This window comes from Haliotis rufescens, unplaced genomic scaffold (assembly GCF_023055435.1).
Source record: "Haliotis rufescens isolate VD_foot unplaced genomic scaffold, xgHalRufe1.0.p SCAF_10, whole genome shotgun sequence".
NCBI classification, from domain to species: Eukaryota; Metazoa; Mollusca; class Gastropoda; order Lepetellida; family Haliotidae; genus Haliotis; species Haliotis rufescens.
This window is the reverse complement of record NW_025963780.1, coordinates 5,949,282-5,972,497: the sequence shown is the minus strand read 5'-3', so window position 1 is coordinate 5,972,497 and position 23,216 is coordinate 5,949,282. Positions and strand designations below refer to the sequence as shown.

At 39.0% G+C, this 23,216-nt stretch overlaps 1 protein-coding gene across 1 annotated transcript; it reads left to right on the top strand.

Annotated features, from left to right (window-relative positions):
- The first annotated feature begins 220 nt into the window (after positions 1-220).
- LOC124148061 lies at positions 221-22,683 on the top strand. Its single transcript, XM_046518991.2, has 8 exons — positions 221-373; positions 16,840-17,030; positions 17,581-17,689; positions 19,003-19,125; positions 19,516-19,691; positions 20,323-20,602; positions 21,049-21,195; positions 21,905-22,683. Exons 1-8 carry the CDS (start codon positions 334-336, stop codon positions 21,976-21,978), a joined length of 1,140 nt encoding a protein of 379 aa, XP_046374947.1. The 5' UTR covers positions 221-333; the 3' UTR covers positions 21,979-22,683.
- The last annotated feature ends 533 nt before the right edge of the window (positions 22,684-23,216 follow it).

Here is a 23,216-nt window from a genome sequence, read left to right as displayed (position 1 = left end):
TTTTTAATTCATATAAATATGTGTATTATTAATGCACTTCTCGTCACGATATGGCTGAAATACTGCCGATGTGACGTTAAATCTTAACTCACTCTCTCATCGAAACCGAAGCCCGAACTAGGAGTATTTAACAGAACTTGACCACCACCCCCATCAATAGTTGCATTATACATGTTGCATCGATAGACAGATAACAGTTCCAGGAAATTAATCGCTATCTCTCATGTGACTTTGTTTTAGTTTATAAGGACTTATGCATATGCATACATCCTGTTGGCTTCACTTCACGCGCCTAACGCTTATATATTTTGTATATTTTGGTTTCAAGTTGAAATGATTGCATGTTTATCATGCGTCCTCCTGTTGGCTTTCGGTGAGTAGATTTGCTTATCCTTAATACAGGTAGTTATATTCTTGTTGGTCTTTTCTTTTCTTATCCAACATTGCAATGTGAAATTATCTTTGTTAACAGGAATGTACAGCTTACTGTCCAGCCATAGCTACAGTAGATAGCGGTTGTGTATATGTGCGCAGCTAAAAACATTCACGTTCGTTTATTGTGGAGTGAACGAAGCATATTGGGCAAAAGAGCAATAAAGAATTGGCAGTACTTTGAATGATACAGGGTAGAAGGAAGTGATATTCGTTTTTCATTATACTGAACAAAATTAAAAACTTCACAATCCTAAAATTTTAACATTTTGACCAGTTATCATTGTGGGCCCTTATTGTGTATTTAAACAGTAATGGCCATGTATTGTCTTCAAATAACACCCGTTTTTGTGCAGGTGAATCGATCAAAATCATGTGCACAGCAATATAGTGGCAAAAGTTTTTTTTCACGTGCAACTGGTCACGTGGCCATAACACCGCACGTGTTTTCAGCCATACTTGTTAGCAGTCATTAACAAAAAAAGAAAAACACAAGAAAACAAAAGTCTTTACGGCCATTTGTCATGCCTCGCCTTTCAACGTGCAACGTGAACGTGTCTTCGGCATGTTGCAGACGGGAAGGTCCGTAGCTGAAGTCGCAAGGACGATTGGTTGTAGTCGACGGACTGTTTAGGATTTACAGACGCGTCTACAGCAAACGGGTACCACCGCTGATCGCCCTCGGCCAGGTCGACCACGTGTGACGTCGCATGCAGAGGATCGTCAGATTGTCTTACCTCACCTCCGTAACCGATTTTTGACGGCTACATCAACCAGCAATGAACTGTTTAGGTGTAGACTGAGTGCGCAAACTGTTCGAAACCGTCTGAGAACTGCTCACCTTCAAGCACGACGGCCATACTGCGGGCCGATTCTGACTCAATGAACGTTACGCACAGTGTTGTGTACAGGGAGTTGACAGATTTCGAGGCGGAAGCGTCATTGTGGGGTGCTTTCTGTGGCAATGCACGTTCCAGGCTTCTTGTCATCCGTGGCAAGCTCAACGCTGCTGCTTACCGCGACCAGGTACTGGCACCAGAACTTCTGCCTTTTATGGCAGCACATGGACCCGGCTTGATCTTCCAACACGACAATACAGACCCCACACAGCAATTTTGACAAGGAATTTCCTTCTGAATGCGGGAGTCAACGTCCTGGGCCCACTTGCACAAAGCAATCTTAGCGCTAAGATGATCGTAACGCCCATACTTTAACATAGACTTACAATAGTCTTAGCGCTAAGATCGCTTTGTGCAAGTGGGCCATGGACTGGCCGTCAAGGTCTCCAGACCTCAATCCCATCGAACACGCCTGGCATGCTCTTGGCAGAAGTCTGCGCACTCTCCAGAACCAACCACAGAATTTTCAAGATCTTGGCACCATTTTGCAGCAACGATGGCGTCGTCTTCCCAATCATGTGTTCACAAGCATCACAAGGTCCATGCGGAGGCGTTGTGTGGCAGTTGTCAACGCACATGGTGGCCATACACGCTACTGAACTTGTGTGCCATCAGATTCTCGTGCTTGGGACTTATGATTTAAACTGTTGATGTTATTACCGCATACCGTACGTGCTTGGAACAAATTATGATAACCACAGTTAATTAAAATCCTTCTCTGGACATTAATGATTAAAAAATACCTTCTCTGATACATTTTGTCCGTTTTATATCATATATGGGATTACTTTTAAAAATGTGAAGTTTTTAACTTGACTCAGTATATATCGGTTGCACTTAAGTGTGGCTTCATTGACATTCAATAATAATGACGCTCTGGAATATTTACCCTTTTGCACAGAAATTAGATATTAGATATACTTAAATGCAGTGAAAGATGGTTGATAAAGAGGCTTATATAAATATATGTCCCCTTCAAGTTCAAACAAGTTATAGCAGTAGTATTATACAATAGAATATTCTTTAGGAAGGTTGAAATGACAATACAATAATTTATAATACAATTTATTTCGGCAATTTGGCTCATGAAGGACAATTATTGTTACGTGTTTTATTAAGTGAAAGATAAAAAGTGTTTACAGGCACAGTGTCAGATAAATAACTTGGTGTTGTACCAGTTTTCTTAATTTGTGGAAGTGCCGTCTGTCTACCAAAGAGGATAGGCAGGTTTTGTTAAAGAAGTTCCAATGACTTGTTCCCCTCACTGCAGACCATATTGTCCATAGTGCATGTAGGGATGTACTAAATACCTCACTGTGATATGAGGTATTTTGCATGTGCCGTAACAAACAGAGAGACGGTTATATCTCACAGGCTTTAATGACCAGACCAGTATAAGCGACTTGTGAGCACGATCGGTCTATAATTAGGTTAGGTGAGGTGAAATGGGGTTTAACGTCGCGTCCATCTACTGCACCTATATAGCGACCTTTATGCACGTGTGTGCGTGTGGCTGTTTGTAATAGTCCGGACTGATGACAATTGGAAAGTGCTAGACCACTGAGACACCATGCCGCAGTTTAACATGAGTACACCGCTCCGACACACAAAACTGACTCCGAGCCGACCAGTCCTTGTTTTTAGTCCTTAAATGCCGAGTGCCAGACAGGGTAACAACAAGTACCATCCTTTAACGTCTTTTGGTATGACGCGGCCGGGGATCGATCCCCGAACCTTCCGCTCTCCTGTCGGACTCTCTACCACTGGATCACGGAGGCTTTCATCAAGCATGTGTCTCATCTGAATGAAAAAAAACTTTACAAGTGGTTTCGATAGGACGATAGCCGAATTCTTTAATACATGATTACATATCTTACCACAGCCAGTAGATTTCGATATGTCAAGTAACAATAATACATCCTTTTAACTTACGGACCGACCATTTGATATTCGTCGTTTTATATTGTTTCGAGAATAGATTTATTTTTCAGCTACACAACGAGATACTTATTTATTTAGGAGCCAAATTTTGCAACACCTTGCAACAAGATAATTGTTTTGGTAGGTTATAATATTTTCAACAGTCTGAATCATAATTATGTTTTTGAAGAATATTTTGCAATTTATTTTTAATCGATTTAAATCCCAGCTTTCTGTTTCTCTAATTAGGCCGCAGGCAGCTGCGTCGTCAGCAAACTTATTTGTCAAACAGTTATCAGAAGTACTAAAACTATAATTTGCATACAGGATAAATAAAATTGGTGAAAGAACACAGTCCTGTGAGGCATTGAGCAGGATATGTTATTACTATGGGTGAACGTGCCCCATTTACACCTGACAAACTGTGGTCTGTTGACAATACAAAAATTCGCCCATTTAATAATAGCTGGATTAACGCTAATATCGGCGAGTATTTTCATAAGCAGAAGAGGCTGAATGGTATTTAAAGCAGATGAAAAATCTACAAAGTTCTGACATGTGAGTTGTACACTTTTCTTAGTTGGTTTGGATATTGTGGTAGGAGGACAGATGTGCGTCTTCTGCACTTTGACCTGGTCTGTAAGGCAAACTGAAGTGGGTCGAAACTATGATATACTTTCTTAATAATACTTTCAAGGCATTTCTTCGCAACCGAAGTCAATGAACAGATGGACTGTTTTCTTTTGAAAGGGGATAACACTTGATGTTTCCAATAAAGGGGGGTTGAAAGATTGTTCACAGACATTTCGACAATTCTTTTAAAAATAACCAAACAAATGTTCTTTTCATACAAAACCTGACAAATTATCAGGGTCACAGGCTTGACGATGAGTTGGTTAACAGAACTAATAACATGATTTTTTGTTATGACAAAGTTATCCGATTTAGGCAGGGACTGATGCACATTTTCAGTTTCCTCTTTTAAAGCGTGTTTAAAAGTACACCAACTTGGTGTGACAGAAAAGAAAAAAATATGAAAGCCCCCCCCCCAAGACGAAATCAACTACAACATACGATTGTCATCACATCATTGTGACGTGACTGTGGACTACGCAGCGTGTTGTGAAGTCAATATCAAGGGGACATGGTACAGGTCCGTAAAGTGTATGATTAGAATGATAACAGCAGCCACTTCACACGTTTCAACTTCCTTGTCTCAGCGTTGGTAGCGTGGGATCAGCATGACCCACTTCCATGGACATTTATTATATTAAATACACACACGCACGCACGCACGCACGCACGCACGCACATACATACATATATATTCATGACGTCGTAAATGATATTTTTAGAGGAAAGTGAAACACTATGGCCGAACGAACGCATCCAAACATGGCATAGATTTGGCAATAATCATCAGTAATAGACATTTGCAGAGTTCGGATTCTATACAGCGAGTCATATTTTTTTAAGTTCAGGTAATTATTTTTAAAGCTTGTAAATGTTATTTACATCCTTAACTAAAGAGGCTGGAAAATATGCTGGTATCTCATATAAGATATGTACGAGTCGTGGCCGTCGTTTATCATTCAATTAAACAGTGCAGCGAGATTAACCACTCAATGCACCACTTGTGGTTTCTCCTGCAATGTTTTTTGTACGATCACGTGTCGTTTATTTCCTAAATACACTGGATTTGAAAGAAATTCTTTGGCGCTAAAAGTATACAACACGTCCCATTTTAATTCTGGAAACCCAAAAGTCCAGAAACTCTACGGTCTTTGCCCAGTCTCGGTTAAAGGTATTTACAAAATTAAACATGCCGTTTTCATGGTAACATACCAAGGAAGAAAAAATGAAAAAAAAATGTTTAAAAACTCAATATTTAGACTATGTCGCCCATGGGCGAAGTCTGGCCCATGGGCTAGAATATGTTCCTTTACTTAAAACTCATGTTTTTGTTTCGCAAATACATTTAATGTATTCATTCAAGTATCATGACACAAAATTTAACTCATTTTAACTTAATTCAACGATTTTATAGCGATATTGAAATATTTCGCCCATGGGCGAGAAAAACGTTTGGCCCATGGGCGAGTATATGTTCCTTCACTTAAAACTCATGATTTTGTTTCGCAAATACATTAAATGTATTCATTGAAGTATCATGACACAAAATGAAACTCATTTTAACTTAATTCAACGATTTTATAGCGATATTGAAATATTTCGCCCATGGGCGAGAAAAACGTTTGGCCCATGGGCAGGCCCATGGGCGAGAACATGTTCCTTTACTCAAAACTCGTGTTTTTGTTTCGCAAATACATTAAATGTATTTATTCAAGTATCATGACACAAAAGTTAACTAATTTTTACTTAATTCAACTATTTTACGGCGTTATTAAAATATTTCGCCCATGTTTTCGTCAGTCCCTTTCAAGCATCAACTAACTGTTTCCAAAGTATATCGTGTCATGTGAAATATACTTTATATTATATCATTACATCACTATTTAAAAAGGGCATTTGGTTGGATGTTTCCTTTAGTTCTACAAATGTCACCTGTTTTACATATTGTAGCGATCTTTAATGAACCCGACCTTACCTCTCAAAACGTTTTGACAGTTTATCATACTAATTCATGTGCGTGTACTCCAATTCATTGGAGTTATTTTCCACAACATTAAATTTTAGTTAGTTTCTATTTCGTTTCCCATTTTATGTCCCGTTGATACATCAAACTGGGCAATTACGTGACACTAGGTATGCAATATACAGGTACGCGTGCGCGTATTTTAATGAAAAAAAATATTCGTCTTTTATTGCATAACGTTTGGCTGAATATCTTACATTCTAACGAAATCTCGAAATAATTATTTAATTACATGCGGTTTCGAACTGACCAGTATGAATTATGTTTCAATGCGATTGAGGTAAACGTGAGTGAATATTGTGACACTAAAGCAACTTTTAACTGCATTGTCACTTTTGGAATGAAAATGGTAATAGTTAAGAAAAACGTAACAGCCTTCTTATGATAATTCTCATATTCTCATTAGTACGTTGTCCTAAATTTTTTTTAGGATGCATGTTTTACAAATGTTCGTTGATATGTGGATATATTAAGCACAAAGACAAAAAAATGTTTACGAAAGATGAATTTGTGCCTTGATATATTCATCGAGATGTGTATCATCGTTTAATGGGGTCATTCAATAAACGTATGTTTGGAGGAGATATCAAAGGAGCCGCCCAATATACACAGTGTCGTCCGGTGAACTACCACCCCACCCTGTCCATTAGAGTTATGTAATCGGTACACAAATATATTTGATGCGGTGTCAGTGCGGAAGGAGTTTGAATTACGTCCTCCACTTGCCACAGAAATCCTCAAAGTATAGAAACAATAAACAAGGTCAATCCGTACTAATTACCTAGTGACGCACGTAACAACGACTGTCAATAGGGAAAATGGTGAAAACAAATTGAAATAGATTTTAATAAAACATTATTGTACTAAATAACTCGCAAAAGCGGTGCCTAAAATTGTTTGACCGTGTTATGTGTGTTGTAAACTGACGAATAGCAAGTAATTGTTATGCTGTACGCATGGTTCCATATACAAATTCAGTTATACAACCGGTATGAAACTGAGAACTGAGATACCAAGTACAATCTGCATTCACACACGGAAGCAATATACTTGTGTGTATGCCCTCTCCTCTAAAAAATGTATCACTAAAGTATTTGCATTGTAATAAATATATAGTAATGATAAAACTTGGTAATTTGGTAGGTCTCCGACAGATATGATTTTCAGTTTTTTTACACCTTTGATTGATACGGATTACGTACCTGTAGTCTAATCACTGTCTCTAATGTTTTTGCTTGTTAGAAATTTCAAATGTCTTGTTATAGCACTGTTCCTAAAATACGGCAGTTTCTTTTATCGGGTATAAATAGTTGATTCGTCTTGTCATGCAGTCATTTTTACTTGATCGAATGATTTCCACAAAAAATTACGGCAGAGAGTTTTGTATTTTATTATATTTTTAGAAGATTTTAGAAGATGCTTACATCACTGTATCTCAGAACGTAAAACTGATAACATTCAAACATGTAATTAGTACACAGTTAATTGTTACATATAATTTCCTGCATATTCCTTTTTGAACAAAAAGCCTACATGTATACTTATATCGGTGTCTACTGTTAAAAGGGTATTAGTGCAGTCAGCCATGGTAAATGGAGAGACAATAATAAGGTGATTAATTATAGTCTGTTGCAGAATATGCGGTATAAGTGTAGTCATTGATACACATTACACATTACACATTACACATATACAGATGAAATACACGATATGATGCAGTGCAAGAACAAATTAAGATACGGTTTCTATTAAAAATAATTATACGATTTTGGATTTAATTAGCATGTTTAAATTTTCAGGCCAACACGGCTGAGATACAGCATCGGCATACTCAACTGGAGTTGTTTTCTGCCGGTCGTAAGTTCATTGTTTGACTGAGCACACTCGTGTCGGGGTTGCGATATTTTCTTCTCTTTGTTGGCAGCCTGCCACCGGTCTGAATTTTGAGAAAGGTCTCAGCATGGGACTGTTAATTACTTCTTAATGATGTCTACAAGCTTACAAACTTGTAGATGTTGGGTGCGGTTAGAACCAAACTTTTTCAGCTCAGAGTGTTAGTGGTCCTGGAACCCATAGTGTCAAACAGGTTCTGCACAAAACGTCCATCAGATTCTACTGTTCAGCAACATTGTCACTGAATTTCAGAACTCTGGCATGATATAATAATCAAGGATTTCGAAGGTGAACGAGGGGAAAGGCAGACGCACGTGGATTTACTCTCAGGTTATTATTGTCTGGAGTTCACATTTTGGGGCATTTCATATACTAATTGAACAGAGTTCACCTGCACATGTCCACTTTAGTGATACAGACTGTAACCAAAAATGCAATGAGCCGTAGCTCTTAATCCCTTATAACAACGGTAACAACAACCAGGGTGAGGACACAGTAAGGTTAAACCGTGTCCAACAGACAATCTGAGGTGGCTATGTCCCATCAAGTCAGCTCTGAAATTTAAAACATTATATTTAACAAACCTACACATTACCAAATACAAAACTTTATAACCCTTCCTAGACTTCGTTCCAATTAACCTGGATCATTCAACTCGCTCGCGAAGGTCGTATGCGACTTTAAAGTGAATACGTCCACAGTGTACAAGTAACTTTTAACTGTATCATATATACTCATGATAAGCAATTATTTTCGTTCCTAATTCGAATGAGCACATTCTGAGGCTAAATCTGCTAAGGACAGATAAAATATTTCTTTGTACAATGCAAACGTAGCGGCTGATAATAGAGACAATGATTTAATAATCTGCAATATATCAAGTGTTCTCGTTCAATCTATTGTACATATTGAAGTGATTGTAAAGTTTCAAGGAGTACTAAAATGTTGTGGTATTATGAATGTATTTAGAATATGAAAAGCGAAAAACAGTCACCATATCGGATGTACATGTATAACTTGTCTTCCAACACCACGCTTGTGCCGAGGCCCATGGTCATAAAACTAATCGGTCCCATAAAAGGAGCAAATAGTTTCGCAGATACTTCTTGCAATGGTTCACTCCCAATTGTCAGACGACCTAATCATCAGTCAGACCAGTCAAGTGTGACCAGCGTACCTGCCTTTGTTTTGGCTCCTAATTACTGAACTGCCCAATACTGTCATACTGTGGGCAGAGTAAGCGGCCTCGTTGAGTGATACAGACTAACCAGATTATGATTGTGTTTGTAAGTTGCGTTTAATCTGTGTCGGGTTGCAGTTGTTTTATTAGTCAAGACTAGGGGTAGTTTTTTCAATGAAACCTTTTAGCCGTTGAGTTTGTTTTGCATTCATTTCATTAAATACATTGTTAGATAGAATAATAACACGTTATATGGATTAAACATCTCCCTAATCTGAGTATAATCTCACATGTACTCTAAGTACCGTACTATATTACTTTGCGGAGACACTGAGTATAATTTTTTAGTTGGCATTGTATGCTGTCTGAATGACTTTACACAAATCCCTGCATTCAATAGACCCGTGAAGATCTTCAACAAACCATTCTTGGCGTAAAAGGGCGACAGCGCTTGTCGTAAGAGGCGACTACAGGGGATCGGGTGGTCAGGCTCGCTGACTTGGTTGATGCATGTCATCGTATCCCAATTGCGTGGATCGATGCACATGATATCAATCACTGGATTGTCTGGTCCAGACTCGATTATTTACAGACCGCCGTCATACAGCTGAAATATTGCTAAGTGTGGCGTTATACAACTAACAAACAAACAAAACACAAAAAGAGAAAGTGTATTAGTACTAAAACTTGCAATAGATATGCGTACCCTACGTACACACATGAGTCCCATTCGACAGTCTACAACACACGAATAACTGTCAAACAAGTTTGGGTACCCCTTCTGGTCAGGCAAGTTATTTAGTTCGATAATTTTGTATTAAAATCTTTTTCAACTTGTTTTCATCCTTTTTCCCTATTCCATGCATGTTTATGTTGCTACATCTTATTGCTCATGTTTCCAAGTATTGTAAAACACTTTAATGTTTCTCCTTCTTAATCTAACGTTATAACATTTCCGGTCATTGCCATCATCTAATACACAAGAGATGATACCAAGACATATTTTATTCGGTTTTATGGTCTATGCGGTCTTACAATTGATTTTATTAATCTTTAAATCTTATGCGGTCTTACAATTGATTTTATTAATCTTTAAATCTTATGTCTAGTAAATATTTTCACAAACAGGGCTGTTAACTGATATAAGGAATGTAACATCCAGTTGAGGACTGAATACGACGTACGTTAGTCTGGTAACGACATTTCTACAATTAATATTTTGAATAAGCCGTTAATACGCCAGTTGTGACAGGGATGATGGTATGGTAGATGTAGCAGACATATTGACAGCCGTTGTTACGCGAGTCACTAGGTTATTAGTACGGCATTGGCCTTGTTGATTGGTACTATACATGTACTTTGAGGATTTCTGTGGCCACTGGCGGACGTAATTCAAACTCCTTCCATATATATATGTGTACCGATTGCATAACTCTTACTGACAGGGTAGGGTGGTAGTTCACGCGAAACGGACGACACTGTGTAAATTGAGCGGCTCCTTTGATATCGCCTCACAACATACTTTTAATGAATGACCAATTAAACGATGATACACATCAGGATCGCGGAGAAAATACAAGCTTCGTTCGCGTTGAATATATATATCAAGGCACAAATTCATCATTCATAACCTTTTTGGGTCTTGGTGCTTAATATACCCACATATCAACGAAAATATGTAATACATGTATCCACAAAAATATACATGTTCAGGCTAGGTATTTGCCCACAGCAACACCTGCATAACTGTTTATTCACGCGTGGTGTGGCAGATTGTAATTGACCGACAACAAGTATTGTAGAATCACCTGTAAATAAGGCCAACACTGTAATTAGACACAACGTACTAATGAGAATATGAGAATTATCATAAGAAGGCTGTTACGTTTTTCTTAACTATTACCATTTTCATACCAAAAGTGACAATGCAGTTAAAAGTTGCTTTAGTGTCACAATATTCACTCACGTTTACCTCAATCGCATTGAAACATAATTCATACTGGTCAGTTCGAAACCGCATGTAATTAAATAATTATTTCGAGATTTCGTTAGAATGTAAGATATTCAGCCAAACGTTATGCAATAAAAGACGAATATTTTTTTTCATTAAAATACGCGCACGCGTACCTGTATATTGCATACCTAGTGTCACGTAATTGCCCAGTGTGATGTATCAACGGGACATAAAATGGGAAATGAAATAGAAACTAACTAAAATTTAATGTTGTTTTTCTTAACTATTACCATTTTCATACCAAAAGTGACAATGCAGTTAAAAGTTTCAGTCACAATATTCACTCACGTTTTCCTCAATCGCATTGAAACATAATTCATACTGGTCAGTTCGACACTGCTTGTAATTGAATAATTATTTCGAGATTTCGTTAGAATGTAAGATATTCAGCCAAACGTTATGCAATAAAAGACGAATAGTTTCTTTCCATTAAAATACGCGCACGCGTACCTGTCACGTAATTGCACAGTGTGATGTATCAACGGGTCATAAAATGGGAAATGAAATAGAAACTAACTAAAATTTAATGTTGTACACGCACATGAATTCGTATGATAAACTGCCAAAACGTTTTGAGAGATAAGGCTGGGTTCATTAAAGATGTCTATGGTGGAGCCTGCAAAAGCAATTTAGAAAAATTGGACACTATACACCATCAAGGCCTAAGACTTTGTCTTGGAGCTTTTAGGACCTCTCCCGTGGACAGTTTGTATGTGGAGGCCGACGAACCTTCACTCGAACTGCGCCGCATTAAACTTTCACTGCAATATATCACTAAATTGCACTCAAATAAATCTAATCCAGCGTTCAATTGTGTTTTCCACCCTCAATATGAAAACCTGTTTCGAAATCTATCAAAATTGGTTCCACCACTTGGGATCAGAATTCAACCACACATCACTGCAGCTAAAATAGACTTAAATATTATATCACCCCACCGTCTTCTGTCTTCTCCTCCCTGGCAGATGGTGAAGCCAGAAGTAGACCTCACTCTAACCAATCCAAAAAAGTCGGCTACCAATCCTTTGGTATAGCAACAATCATATAACCAATTACGCTCCAAATATAATTCTCACAGGTCCATTTTTACAGACGGGTCCAAGGATGGTGGCAAAGTTGCAAGTGCCACTATCGTTGGATCCAGAACTGTCTCCTCAAGAATCCCAGATTTTAGTTCAATTTTTACTGCTGAGGCCAAAGCTATCCTAACAGCTTTGACCTATATTAAACAACAAAACCAATCTAAAAATTTCATCATCTTCTCTGATTCGTTATCTTGCCTTCAGGCACTTAAAAGTGTCTCACCATATCACCCTATTATCCTTGACATTTTAGATCTCTATAATGATCTTTCCACTGGCCAATGTGACATCGTCTTTTGCTGGTTGCCAAGTCATGTAGGCATAACAGGTAACTCAAAAGCCGATGCTGCTGCTAAAGCAGCTCTTGACAAACCGTTATCTCCACTTCGTATCCCGTACAGTGATTTCAAACCTACCATCAAATCTTATACTCGGGATCTTATGCAAAAGAGGTGGGACACCCAAGTAGGAAGCAATAAACTCCACGAATTGAAACCAACAATCGGTCATACCTACTTGGGTTGTCAGTCAAGACATGACGAGGTCGTTTTACGACGGTGTCGTATTGGCCACAGTCGGTTTACACACGAATATCTGCTTAAGACAGATGAGGACGAACCTCCTAAGTGTATCCCTTGTGATGAAAGGTTCACCGTTAAGCATATATTGCTTGACTGTGTGGACTTTGCAATCGCAAGGGATTCACATTATCAAAGTGCAAATCTAAAAGATCTCTTTTCCCGTATCAGCGGGCATCTCATCATAAATTACTTGAAAGAAATTGGTCTGTATAATAAATTTTAAATATGTATGTGAATAATTAAATGCTTGTTTTTAAATTTGGTGTGATGCTATTAGCAACTGACATTATTAAAGGCTCTGTCCAGGAGGTTAACGTAGCGTAAAAATATTGTCCCCCTGTGTGACACGTAATCCTATAGTAATTGATGTAACTATCATCAACCAGTGTTTTAAGCCAACTCATTGATGAGTATTTTTTAATATTGGCTAGTATTGTGCACAACCACCAGTGGCTAAAGTGATGACGTAAATCCTGCTAGGGTATCATGCAGGAAGCAGAAGTACTGTAAGTCCCCATGATCCCCAGCGAGGTGGCCTAGCTTTGGTTACTGGTGGCCTATAGCCTGTTTTTTAAACTGTATTAATGATATTGAAATGCTCATATGTTTCATCAATTGTTTTTAAATATAGTATGCTCCAATATGTTTGATAAAGTGTTTTTAAATATGTCATTGCATAAATGACTTAATTGTATATATATTAGCTTGGTCTCGTCGCTATATGGCTGAAATAATGCCGATGCGACGTTAAATTTTAACTCACCTCATTAAAGATGTTGGGTGCGGTAAGAACCAAACTTTTTCAACTCAGAGTGTTAGTGGTCCTGGAACCTATAGTGTCAAACAGGTTCTGCACAATACGTCCATCAGATTCTACTGTTCAGCAACATTGTCACTGAATTTCAGAACTCTGGCATGATATAATAATCAAGGATTTCAATGGCAAAACCTTTTCTCGCCCATGGGCGAAATATTTCAATAAATCTGTAAAATAGCTGAATTGAGTAAAATTGAGTTACATTATGTGCCATGAAAATAGTAAGAACACCTGCATGTATTTGCGAAACAAAAACAGAAGTTTTAAGTAAAGGAAAATATTCTCGCCCATGGGCCAAACCCTTTTCTCGCCCATGGGCGAAATATTTCAATATCGCTATAAACTCGTTGAATTAAGTTAAAATGAGTTAAATTTTGTGTCATGATACTTGAATGAATACATTTAATGTATTTGCGAAACAAAAACATGAGTTTTGAGTAAAGGAACATATTCTCGCCCATGGGCCTACCCATGGGCCAGACTTCGCCCATGGGCCAGACTTCGCCAATGGGCGACATAGTCTAAATATTGAGTTTTTGAACATTTGTTTTTAATTTTTTCATTAAATTTTGTGCCATGATACTTCAATGAATACATTTAATGTATTTGCGAAACAAAATCATGAGTTTTAAGTACAGGAACATATTCTCGCCCATGGGCCAAACCTTTTTCTCGCCCATGGGCGAAATATTTCAATATCGCTATAAAATCGTTGAATTAAGTTAAAATGAGTTAGATTTTGTGTCATGATACTTTGAATAAATACATTTAATGTATTTGCGAAACAAAATCATGAATTTTAAGTATAGGAACATATTCTCGCCCATGGGCCAAACCTTTTTCTCGCCCATGGGCGAAATATTTCAATATTGCTATAAAATCGTTGAATTAAGTTAAAATGAGTTAAATTTTGTGTCATGATACTTGAATGAATACATTAAATGTATTTGCGAAACAAAAACATGAGTTTCAAGTAAAGGAACATATTCTAGCCCATGGGCCTACCCATGGGCCACACTTCGACCATGGGCAGGCCCATGGGCGACATAGTCTAAATATTGAGTTTTTGAACATTTGTTTTTCATTTTTTCATTAAATTTTGTGTCATGATACTTCAATGAATACATTTAATGTATTTGCGAAACAAAATCATGAGTTTTAAGTACAGGAACATATTCTCGCCCATGGGCCAAACCTTTTTCTCGCCCATGGGCGAAATATTTCAATATCGCTATAAAATCGTTGAATTAAGTTAAAATGAGTTAAATTTTGTGTCATGATACTTGAATGAATACATTAAATGTATTTGCGAAACAAAAACATGAGTTTTAAGTAAAGGAACATATTCTAGCCCATGGGCCTACCCATGGGCCACACTTCGACCATGGGCAGGCCCATGGGCGACATAGTCTAAATATTGAGTTTTTGAACATTTGTTTTTCATTTTTTCATTAAATTTTGTGTCATGATACTTCAATGAATACATTTAATGTATTTGCGAAACAAAATCATGAGTTTTAAGTACAGGAACATATTCTCGCCCATGGGCCAAACCTTTTTCTCGCCCATGGGCGAAATATTTCAATATCGCTATAAAATCGTTGAATTAAGTTAAAATGAGTTAAATTTTGTGTCATGATACTTGAATGAATACATTAAATGTATTTTCGAAACAAAAACATGAGTTTTAAGTAAAGGAACATATTCTAGCCCATGGGCCTACCCATGGGCCACACTTCGACCATGGGCAGGCCCATGGGCGACATAGTCTAAATATTGAGTTTTTGAACAATTTTTTTTTCATTTTTACCAAGAAAACGGCATGTTTAATTTTGTAAATACCTTTAACCGAGACTGGGCAAAGAGCGTAGAGTTTCTGGACTTTTGGGTTTCCAGAATTAAAATGGGATGTGTTATACTGTTTATCCACATCTGAAAGTAGATTAATGCTTGCCATAACTTTAAATACATTAAGTAAAAAAATACTGGATTCGGGCAGTGTGGGCAATGAATTAGGACGCGGCTTTCATCTCCAAACCTGTTTCTGTAGTAAAAGCAAAGTTTCTTCCAAAGTGAAAAGTTCTCATAACTTACTTTTTCCAGTCTGACAACATCACATAATCTTTTCTACGTAAAAGTTATATTTGTTTGTTTCCAACACCAACTCCTTGGTACGTCTCTATTTTGGACTTTTACCGCTTCATATTTATCCATTGGTTTTAATTCAGCCAGGATCCGTCATATAGCTGGAATATTGCTGAGTGCAGCGTTAAACAACAAACAAACAAAACAGAAAACAAAGAAAAGTAATTCAGCCAGGAGAAAGTGTCGCATACTATAACATACGTTTGTAATTGCAAAGTGTTTATCCACTTTTTTGTTTCAGTTTTTATTCGGTTTCGTGGGTCTCTGTGCCCAAATAAAAATACATGTGTAACTGTGTCCATGACAATTCTCCATCAATACTAGTAGCAGCATTTGGTTGTATTGTTCCACACCTTGGTCGAAATGCATTGTTCGGTGAGAATGAGTGTGAGTGAGTGAGTTGGGTTTTAACGCCGCTTTTAACAGTACTCCAGTTATATCACGGCGTGTCAGCTAAATGTGGGAGGAAAGCCCGAAGTGATACTTGTCTCGGGTGTTTATCACTTCGGTGAAATCCACGCGAACGGGTATGGTGCTGACAAACCTATAAACATAATCGGGGCGAACCGGGATTCGAACCAACAATCATAGGTTTCTGGCGTGCCCAAGGGACGCAACTCTGCACAGCGAATCGCGGCGCCTTAGACGACTGGGCCACCCGTGGTGGACCCCCCCCCCCCCCCCCCCCCCAAGGAAGCCACGCCATCGCCATCGCCCAGTGTTAACCACACCATTGCTTCGTAAAGCTTTGTGACAGTTTGTTGTTGCATACCGACAAAGGTCTTACACTAGGTGATTAAAAGGCCAAGGCCAAGGGCTCGACTTGGTGACGTACTCGTTGGCACGTGACCAACACTAGACCGTTCTTTTCTACCCTTTCAGTTTGTCATGGATAACTCCCGCTTATTCTGCCCCAGAACTTAAGCGCTCACTTGGTATGACGGCAGTGTTATTTTTCTATTTGATAAAGCTGCACAAGTCGACATGTTGGGAATTGGTTCGATATTGCATTTCAAAACATGACTTGGACAACGCCATGTGTCCATGTACAAACATCTGCACATAAACTTTATACATGTGATGTCTACCTACCTGAAAGTGTCAAATTACATGTACCGCAACTTTGTGGCACTCCATGGTAAAATCTCATTATATGCAACAAAGTAATAGCATGTACTTCTCATGTATGCATAATTCCCATTTTCCATTAAATGCAACAGGACTGGTGTCCTCGTATCCTGATGTAGATACTACCTGGATGAAGACCTCTCTTCAAAACCATTTCTCTGAACCTCGCCACCACGCCACTAACCCGACATACAAAGCTGAAACCAGGGACTTCATCACGAAGGAGTTCCGAAGCTACGGATTGGATACATACAGTCAGATGTTTGACACGGATCTTGCGACGGTAATACTGTTTTCACATGCTTTGCTTTCATATGATTGGTTGAATGTGTCTGTAGCCCGATGTACCGGACTTCACAACTTCCTACAGACCAACCAACATACTCTTTAATTTGATGTATTGTAATGTATGGCACATTCGTATTTGGGTGTAGGTGCAAAGAGCATAATTAAATGTAACTTACAACAAAATGTTCTTAAATGAAAGGAACGTCTGTCATCGTTTTCATATTTCTTTGCTATTCGGGGGCACTGGTGGTCCGGCCTTCTAAAAAGCCGAAATTCATGCCTGACAGAAACCTATGATCGTGGACTTGGATCGAAAACCAGATTCGGCCTGATTGTGTTTCTGCCTTTATTAGCACAATAGTCGTTCTCTCGGTTTCCGCCAAAGTAGTAAACGTCATCACTTCGGGATTGCCTCCGACACTAAGCTGACACATGATGACATACCTAAACTGGTTTCAAAGTGGCGTTCAACAACAACAACGTGAGGCACTAGTATCATAATATAGTATCCCATCCTTGTGTAATACCCTCGATTTAACTTCCAGGTGAAAGGTGTAAATGTCATCGCAATTTCGAAGGGAACGTATTTCAAAACAAATAAAGATCAAATAGTTGGAATCGGAGCTCATTACGACACTATGCGAGACACTCCAGGTAAGTATTGAATCGTAATCATGATTCATAATATTAACCTGCATCCGAAACGCAACAGCTTCATGTCGTCGCGAGTGAGTGAGTGAGTTAAAAGTTCCCATCGGCATTATATCCCATATAGCGGCGATCGTCGCAAGTATCATTATGACCCTATGAGAGACACACCAGGTAATCTGTTGTTTTTTCATCATGATTACATTCCCATTCCTCTGGCATCCAAAGTAACTGCATGCGAAATGCAACAGTTGACTTCTTCATTCATTTGTTTTAGCAAAATGAACATTTTATCAAACATGACATGACCAGTGGAACTTAGCACGAGCAACGATTAACACCGAGTGTTACGACGGCACGTAAATAGTCAGGTCTCTCATTATTTGTATGTTTAGGGTGTTGTTGTTCACAGCAGTCAACAATTCTCGAGCTTTATCACAGCTGCTTGTGACCCGTGAAGAATCCGGGGTAGAATAGGTCTTCAAAAACCTATGCTTGTCGTAAAAGGCGACTAACGGGATCGGGTGGTCACGTTCACTGACTTGGTTGATACATGTCATCGATCCCAATTGCGTGGATCGATGCTCATAATATTAATCAGTGGATTGTCTGGTCCAGACTCGATTATTTTACAGACCGCTGTCATGTAGCTGGAATATTGCTGAGTGCGGCGTTAAACAACAAACAAACAAACAAACACAGCTGCTTGTTAATAATGACATCTGTATCAGGCATATACTGACAGTTGTTGATATTGTCAGTTTGTACGCAGTCAGGCAAGGCACCTAGCCTGGCCGCTCGATCCTATTCAGCCGCAACTTCGACAAGTGAGGTGATGTGAAATGGGGTTTTACGTCGCGTCCAAGATTATTACACTTATATAGCGACGTGCATGCACGTGTGTGTGTGTGGCTGCTTGTACTAGTCCCCACTGATGCCGATTTATAGTGCTAGCTCACTGAAATACCATGCCGCAGTTAAACATGAATACTCACTCAGACACAGTATACTGACTCCGAGCCGACCAGTCCTTGTTTTAGCCCCTTAATGCCGATCGCCAGACAGGGTAACAACAAGTTCCATCTTTTAATGTCTTTTGGTATGACGCGGTCGGGGATCGAACCCCGGACCTTTCGCTCTCCGGGCGGACGCTCTGCCACTAGACCACGGAGATGGTCCACTTCGACAAGTGAGAGCGTCCAGGAGGACATTATGACGATGGTCACCCATATATGCTAATTTTAACATAGAATACCTTGAAAGCAAATGTCCAGAAACCATCAGAGAGACAAAACACTAGCCCTGTACGCTTCTTGCAGGTGTTGACGACAATGGCGCTGCAGTGGTTGCAACGTTACAGGCAGCCAAACATCTCGCCAAGATTTCACGAAACTACACAGTGATTTTTGCAGCCTTTGATTTCGAAGAATGGGAAGAACCAGGTTAGTACTCTAACACTGATGGTTGATACTGCTGGACAAGAAAGTTTAGTATGCTTAAAATATTTACGACACAAACACATTACTCGCGACTGCACTGTACACCTTTATGAATAAAAGCGACAAAACCCTTTCCATGTTCATGAGAAATCTCTGCCCAAAACAGTCGATTGTAGGATTCCGTCTACATCATGAGCGTGTGTTTATGAATCACTATCAAATAGTGTTGATACCAGGTGTTCGCGAAAAGGTGAGCGTAGCCTGCTCCACCGGTGACACCCGTCAAAAACACACCCAGAGGCAAGTCAATTGTTCACCCGATACAGTACGGGAACATATGGTACGTACTAGTCTGTTTCTGTAGTTGGTTTAACATTTATACTTTTTCTAAAGATCTTCCCCAAGTGGCGTGTGGAAACCTGAGTTGTGGAAGCACAAAGTTCCTCAGTGACTGGGTTCCCACGTTTTGGAGCACGACACCTGCTGTAAAAGGGATCGTCATCATGGACACCATTTTTAACATACAGGAAATGCCAAACACCCAAAAACTCCCACCTGGTTTGGATCAGGTAGTGGCAAGATATTATTTATCATCATACCGAAACATATTATATTATAGGTGGTTATTACCTTGTATCTGGCTGGACACCAAGTTGACTTGAATACAGAATAGTTTTGCAAGCGGTTTTTTTTACCGAATACGTGTACCTCAATACTTTCGCAATGGTTCCTCTCCTTTCCGGGGGAACAAAACTATCAGCCTAGGATGTAATTTTTCCAAATCTTGTACTTTCTGATAGCTTTGCTGAGCCTTCTGTCTGACGAATTCCCACTTTCGTGGTTTCGGTATCTAACAGTTACGGTTTATATAGCGTCAAAGCCACAGCACAATCAGTCTCGAATATCCGTCAAAACAAATCCAAGTGAGTGCAAAAGGCAAAATAGCGGTGAAATTTATAGTGCCAGTATGAGCAAGAACGCAATATGTGACCTTGTTTCAATGAGGTGATTTCTTTTTAGTAAAAGTTGTTCTTGCAAGTCAACCGCAAATTTTCAAAACGTTTGGAATGGTCTGCAACCTTTCTAAGGTAGGGAGTAGGGATGTTGTTCAGGATGTATTACTTCTTTGAAAAGTACACATAGGATACAATAGGAAGACGTCACAAGAATTATTAATTGTTCGATGCGCATCTTCTACAGGTTGCCCCGAGGGTTTTTGAAAGCGTAACCTCTGACGGCAAGAAGGGAGATTTCATCGCAGCGATTGGTCGGCCCTACGACTCTGACGTCCTTGAAGCCTTCGTCACTTCTTACACCGCCTTGGGTCAACCTGAGTTCGAGCTTGAGAAGATTAACATCACCGCTCTGACTGGCCCGACAGTAACACCACAGCAATTCATGATGTTCCAGGACTTCATGAGGAGTGACCACTACACCTTCTGGTCAAACGGAATCAAGGCAATCTTCCTGACGGACACAGGTGATGGTTTGAGCGCAACTGTCATGTGACTTGCGTCTGAGAGATAACTGAGATATTTTTATCATTATTTAAAAATTCAACTTGAGTAGGGAACATACGTCATTAGTATCGAACTTAAAGCATTACGACTTCGATGTTCATTTGTTTGTCCTGGTGAAGCAGAATGTTTACTGTTAAAAGTACCCACGAACTCCAGTATGGTGTTAACGAGCCAAGGTTTGTGATCAGCACGAATCTGAGATTAAAGAGTTTTATATAGGATCCCGGAACGCACAAACGGACGCAACGCCAACGACTATGGCGCTACACTGCCCCAAAATTACCTGATGCAGTCATTTCAAAACGTATTAATATCCACAAGACTGAATAAATTATATCTTGTATGAACATGACCAACACGTGCACTCTTCTTGCATTACTTTAAAATGTGAACGTTATGTCTCAAGCCGACTTCCGAGGGTACATGGAAGTCTGCTACCATCACTCCTGTGACAAGTTAAGCCGAGTGAATGACAAGATGCTTCAGTTTCTCGGGAAGACTACCCAAGCCCTCATTGGTACTGTCAACAAACTGGCACCATCTAACGCATCAGGTAACTCTAGCAATGATACACTGTTTGGAAGCTTTTGATGAAATTGCTTTGGCTTATTCCTGAAATATTATCACTGACATGAGTTTAACGGTGATTCAACATCACAACAGGGCTTGTCAGATTGTGGAAGTTATGCCCCAAGTGATATTTTACGCAGTTAAAGTTGGACCTTGACACCAACGTTCAGGACACTTAAGTAGGAAAGGGAGACAAATCTTTGTATCGGATTTGGACAATGGCCCGTCCGTTCTTCTGAAATAGAACACAATTGAAAAAAAACATATTCAACAATGGATGGTGGCGAGACAAAAGACGCTGCAAAACATATATCTACAACATATGGTATTGTCCATTACTGCGTTAGGGCTTTCTTTGTCAATCTTATTAAATTATTGAAATGTGCTGTCCTCATCAAAGCTGTACCTAGGAGGACGCGACATTGTTATAAACATCAACTGAAATGGTTTGCTGCAAAAAGAAACAATGTTGTCTGATGCAGGGTCATAAATTGGGAATTTTGACACTGAGGGGTATTTTACCCCCCATTCTCGTTTCTATTAACACATCTGATAACGTTCATAATGTTGTCCTAATATTTGCTCATGACTTCAGTCTAAAGATCTTGTGTGGCAATAACAAATTATTTTACAGGACATATCTTACGTTTTGATTGCATGTTGCTGTTTACATTCCTTGTTTGATGTTTCAGGGATCCCTGGGAACAGTGCTGTCCTGTTGGCATGTCTCGTGGCTCTGTACTCAAGACTCGCAATGCCAGAATAGAGGGACATCCTTCTCCAGAAACAAAGTACTTCATTCAGCGTGGTACAGTCCCTTGTGTCGCCTTGATCTGCCATAGAGACACTTTGATAACTGAACGTATGCGTTTCTTGGGTATTTTGGCGAGTTAACTACACGGTATATCTATTATGAATTTTATGCATGGTTTACTTTCTATTTAATTTAATTCATTCAGGATTGTGTTCAATCTCACAATCAGGGGAAAGAGGACGAGTACATCCAGATTCAATGGCCTATTTCTGTTGTCTACATAATATATCGGGCAGCAATGAGTAAAGCTGTTGCAAGATAGCACTGTAAACCACATACCGACCGACCCCACGGCATGTAAGTCTCACAACATGACGGCCGATTTTAAGGAAAGCCTTCTTATAGTTGAAATAAATTAGGTATACAATTTGATATCGAAACTGATTTATACATATAAGGCTGCTCGAAATTCTATTTTACTCATAGGATGACTTTGTGTCCAAACTGTGACGTAAAGCATTAACTCACTCACTCACACTTGTGTCTAAACTCTTTTTTAATAAATGTAAAAAAAAAATGTGTTGTAGCTTCATATGTGCACAGTCATATAACCACATTGCAAACTGTATTTCCTTTTCGATTCTTAAGTAGAAAATAATGTATTGCTGCCATGATTAACAACAAATAAATTAATAATAAAATTCCATATATACCTCAGAAAGTTGTTGTTATGTGTGTTTTAATAGCGTACCTATGATGTGATAGATGCACGAACGTTCACCCAAAATACCAAAGATATATACGGTACAACATATATCAGTTGATGTTGCTGATCATACAGAATTGGCAATAGAAGTGTTTCAGTCGATGTGCCTGAAGACCGAGTGCTGGGCAGATCAGTTTAGTCAGGCTCAATCATGTACAGGCCTTCGTGATACATGGAATATTGCAGACTGTGACATTCACTCACTCAGTGTACTAAGTTTGGTTAAAATTATCATATGTCAAACTAGCTGATTTGTCAGTAAGAGACCAGTGTTCCCTCGACGTTGTAAATAAACTTGGGTTGTGTTTTGCTCATAACATAGTTTGGGACTACAATAGGAAAGAAAATGCAATCATCGTTTCCTAGGGATATGTCATTACACTGTCTGGTACACTGTTGGTGTGTACGATTTTGGTTGGTTGGTTGGTTGGTTGGTTTGTTGTTTAACGCCGCACTCAGCGCAATTCCAGCTATATGTCGGCGG

Bases quoted from the DNA above. Each gene is read 5' to 3' on its own strand.
- LOC124148061 (XM_046518991.2), top strand. From the start codon at position 334: ATGATTGCATGTTTATCATGCGTCCTCCTGTTGGCTTTCG. The intron at 19,126-19,515 runs GTTAGTACTCTA...CTTTTTCTAAAG, and splicing joins CGAAGAATGGGAAGAACCAG to ATCTTCCCCAAGTGGCGTGT. The intron at 19,692-20,322 runs GTAGTGGCAAGA...CATCTTCTACAG, and splicing joins TCCCACCTGGTTTGGATCAG to GTTGCCCCGAGGGTTTTTGA.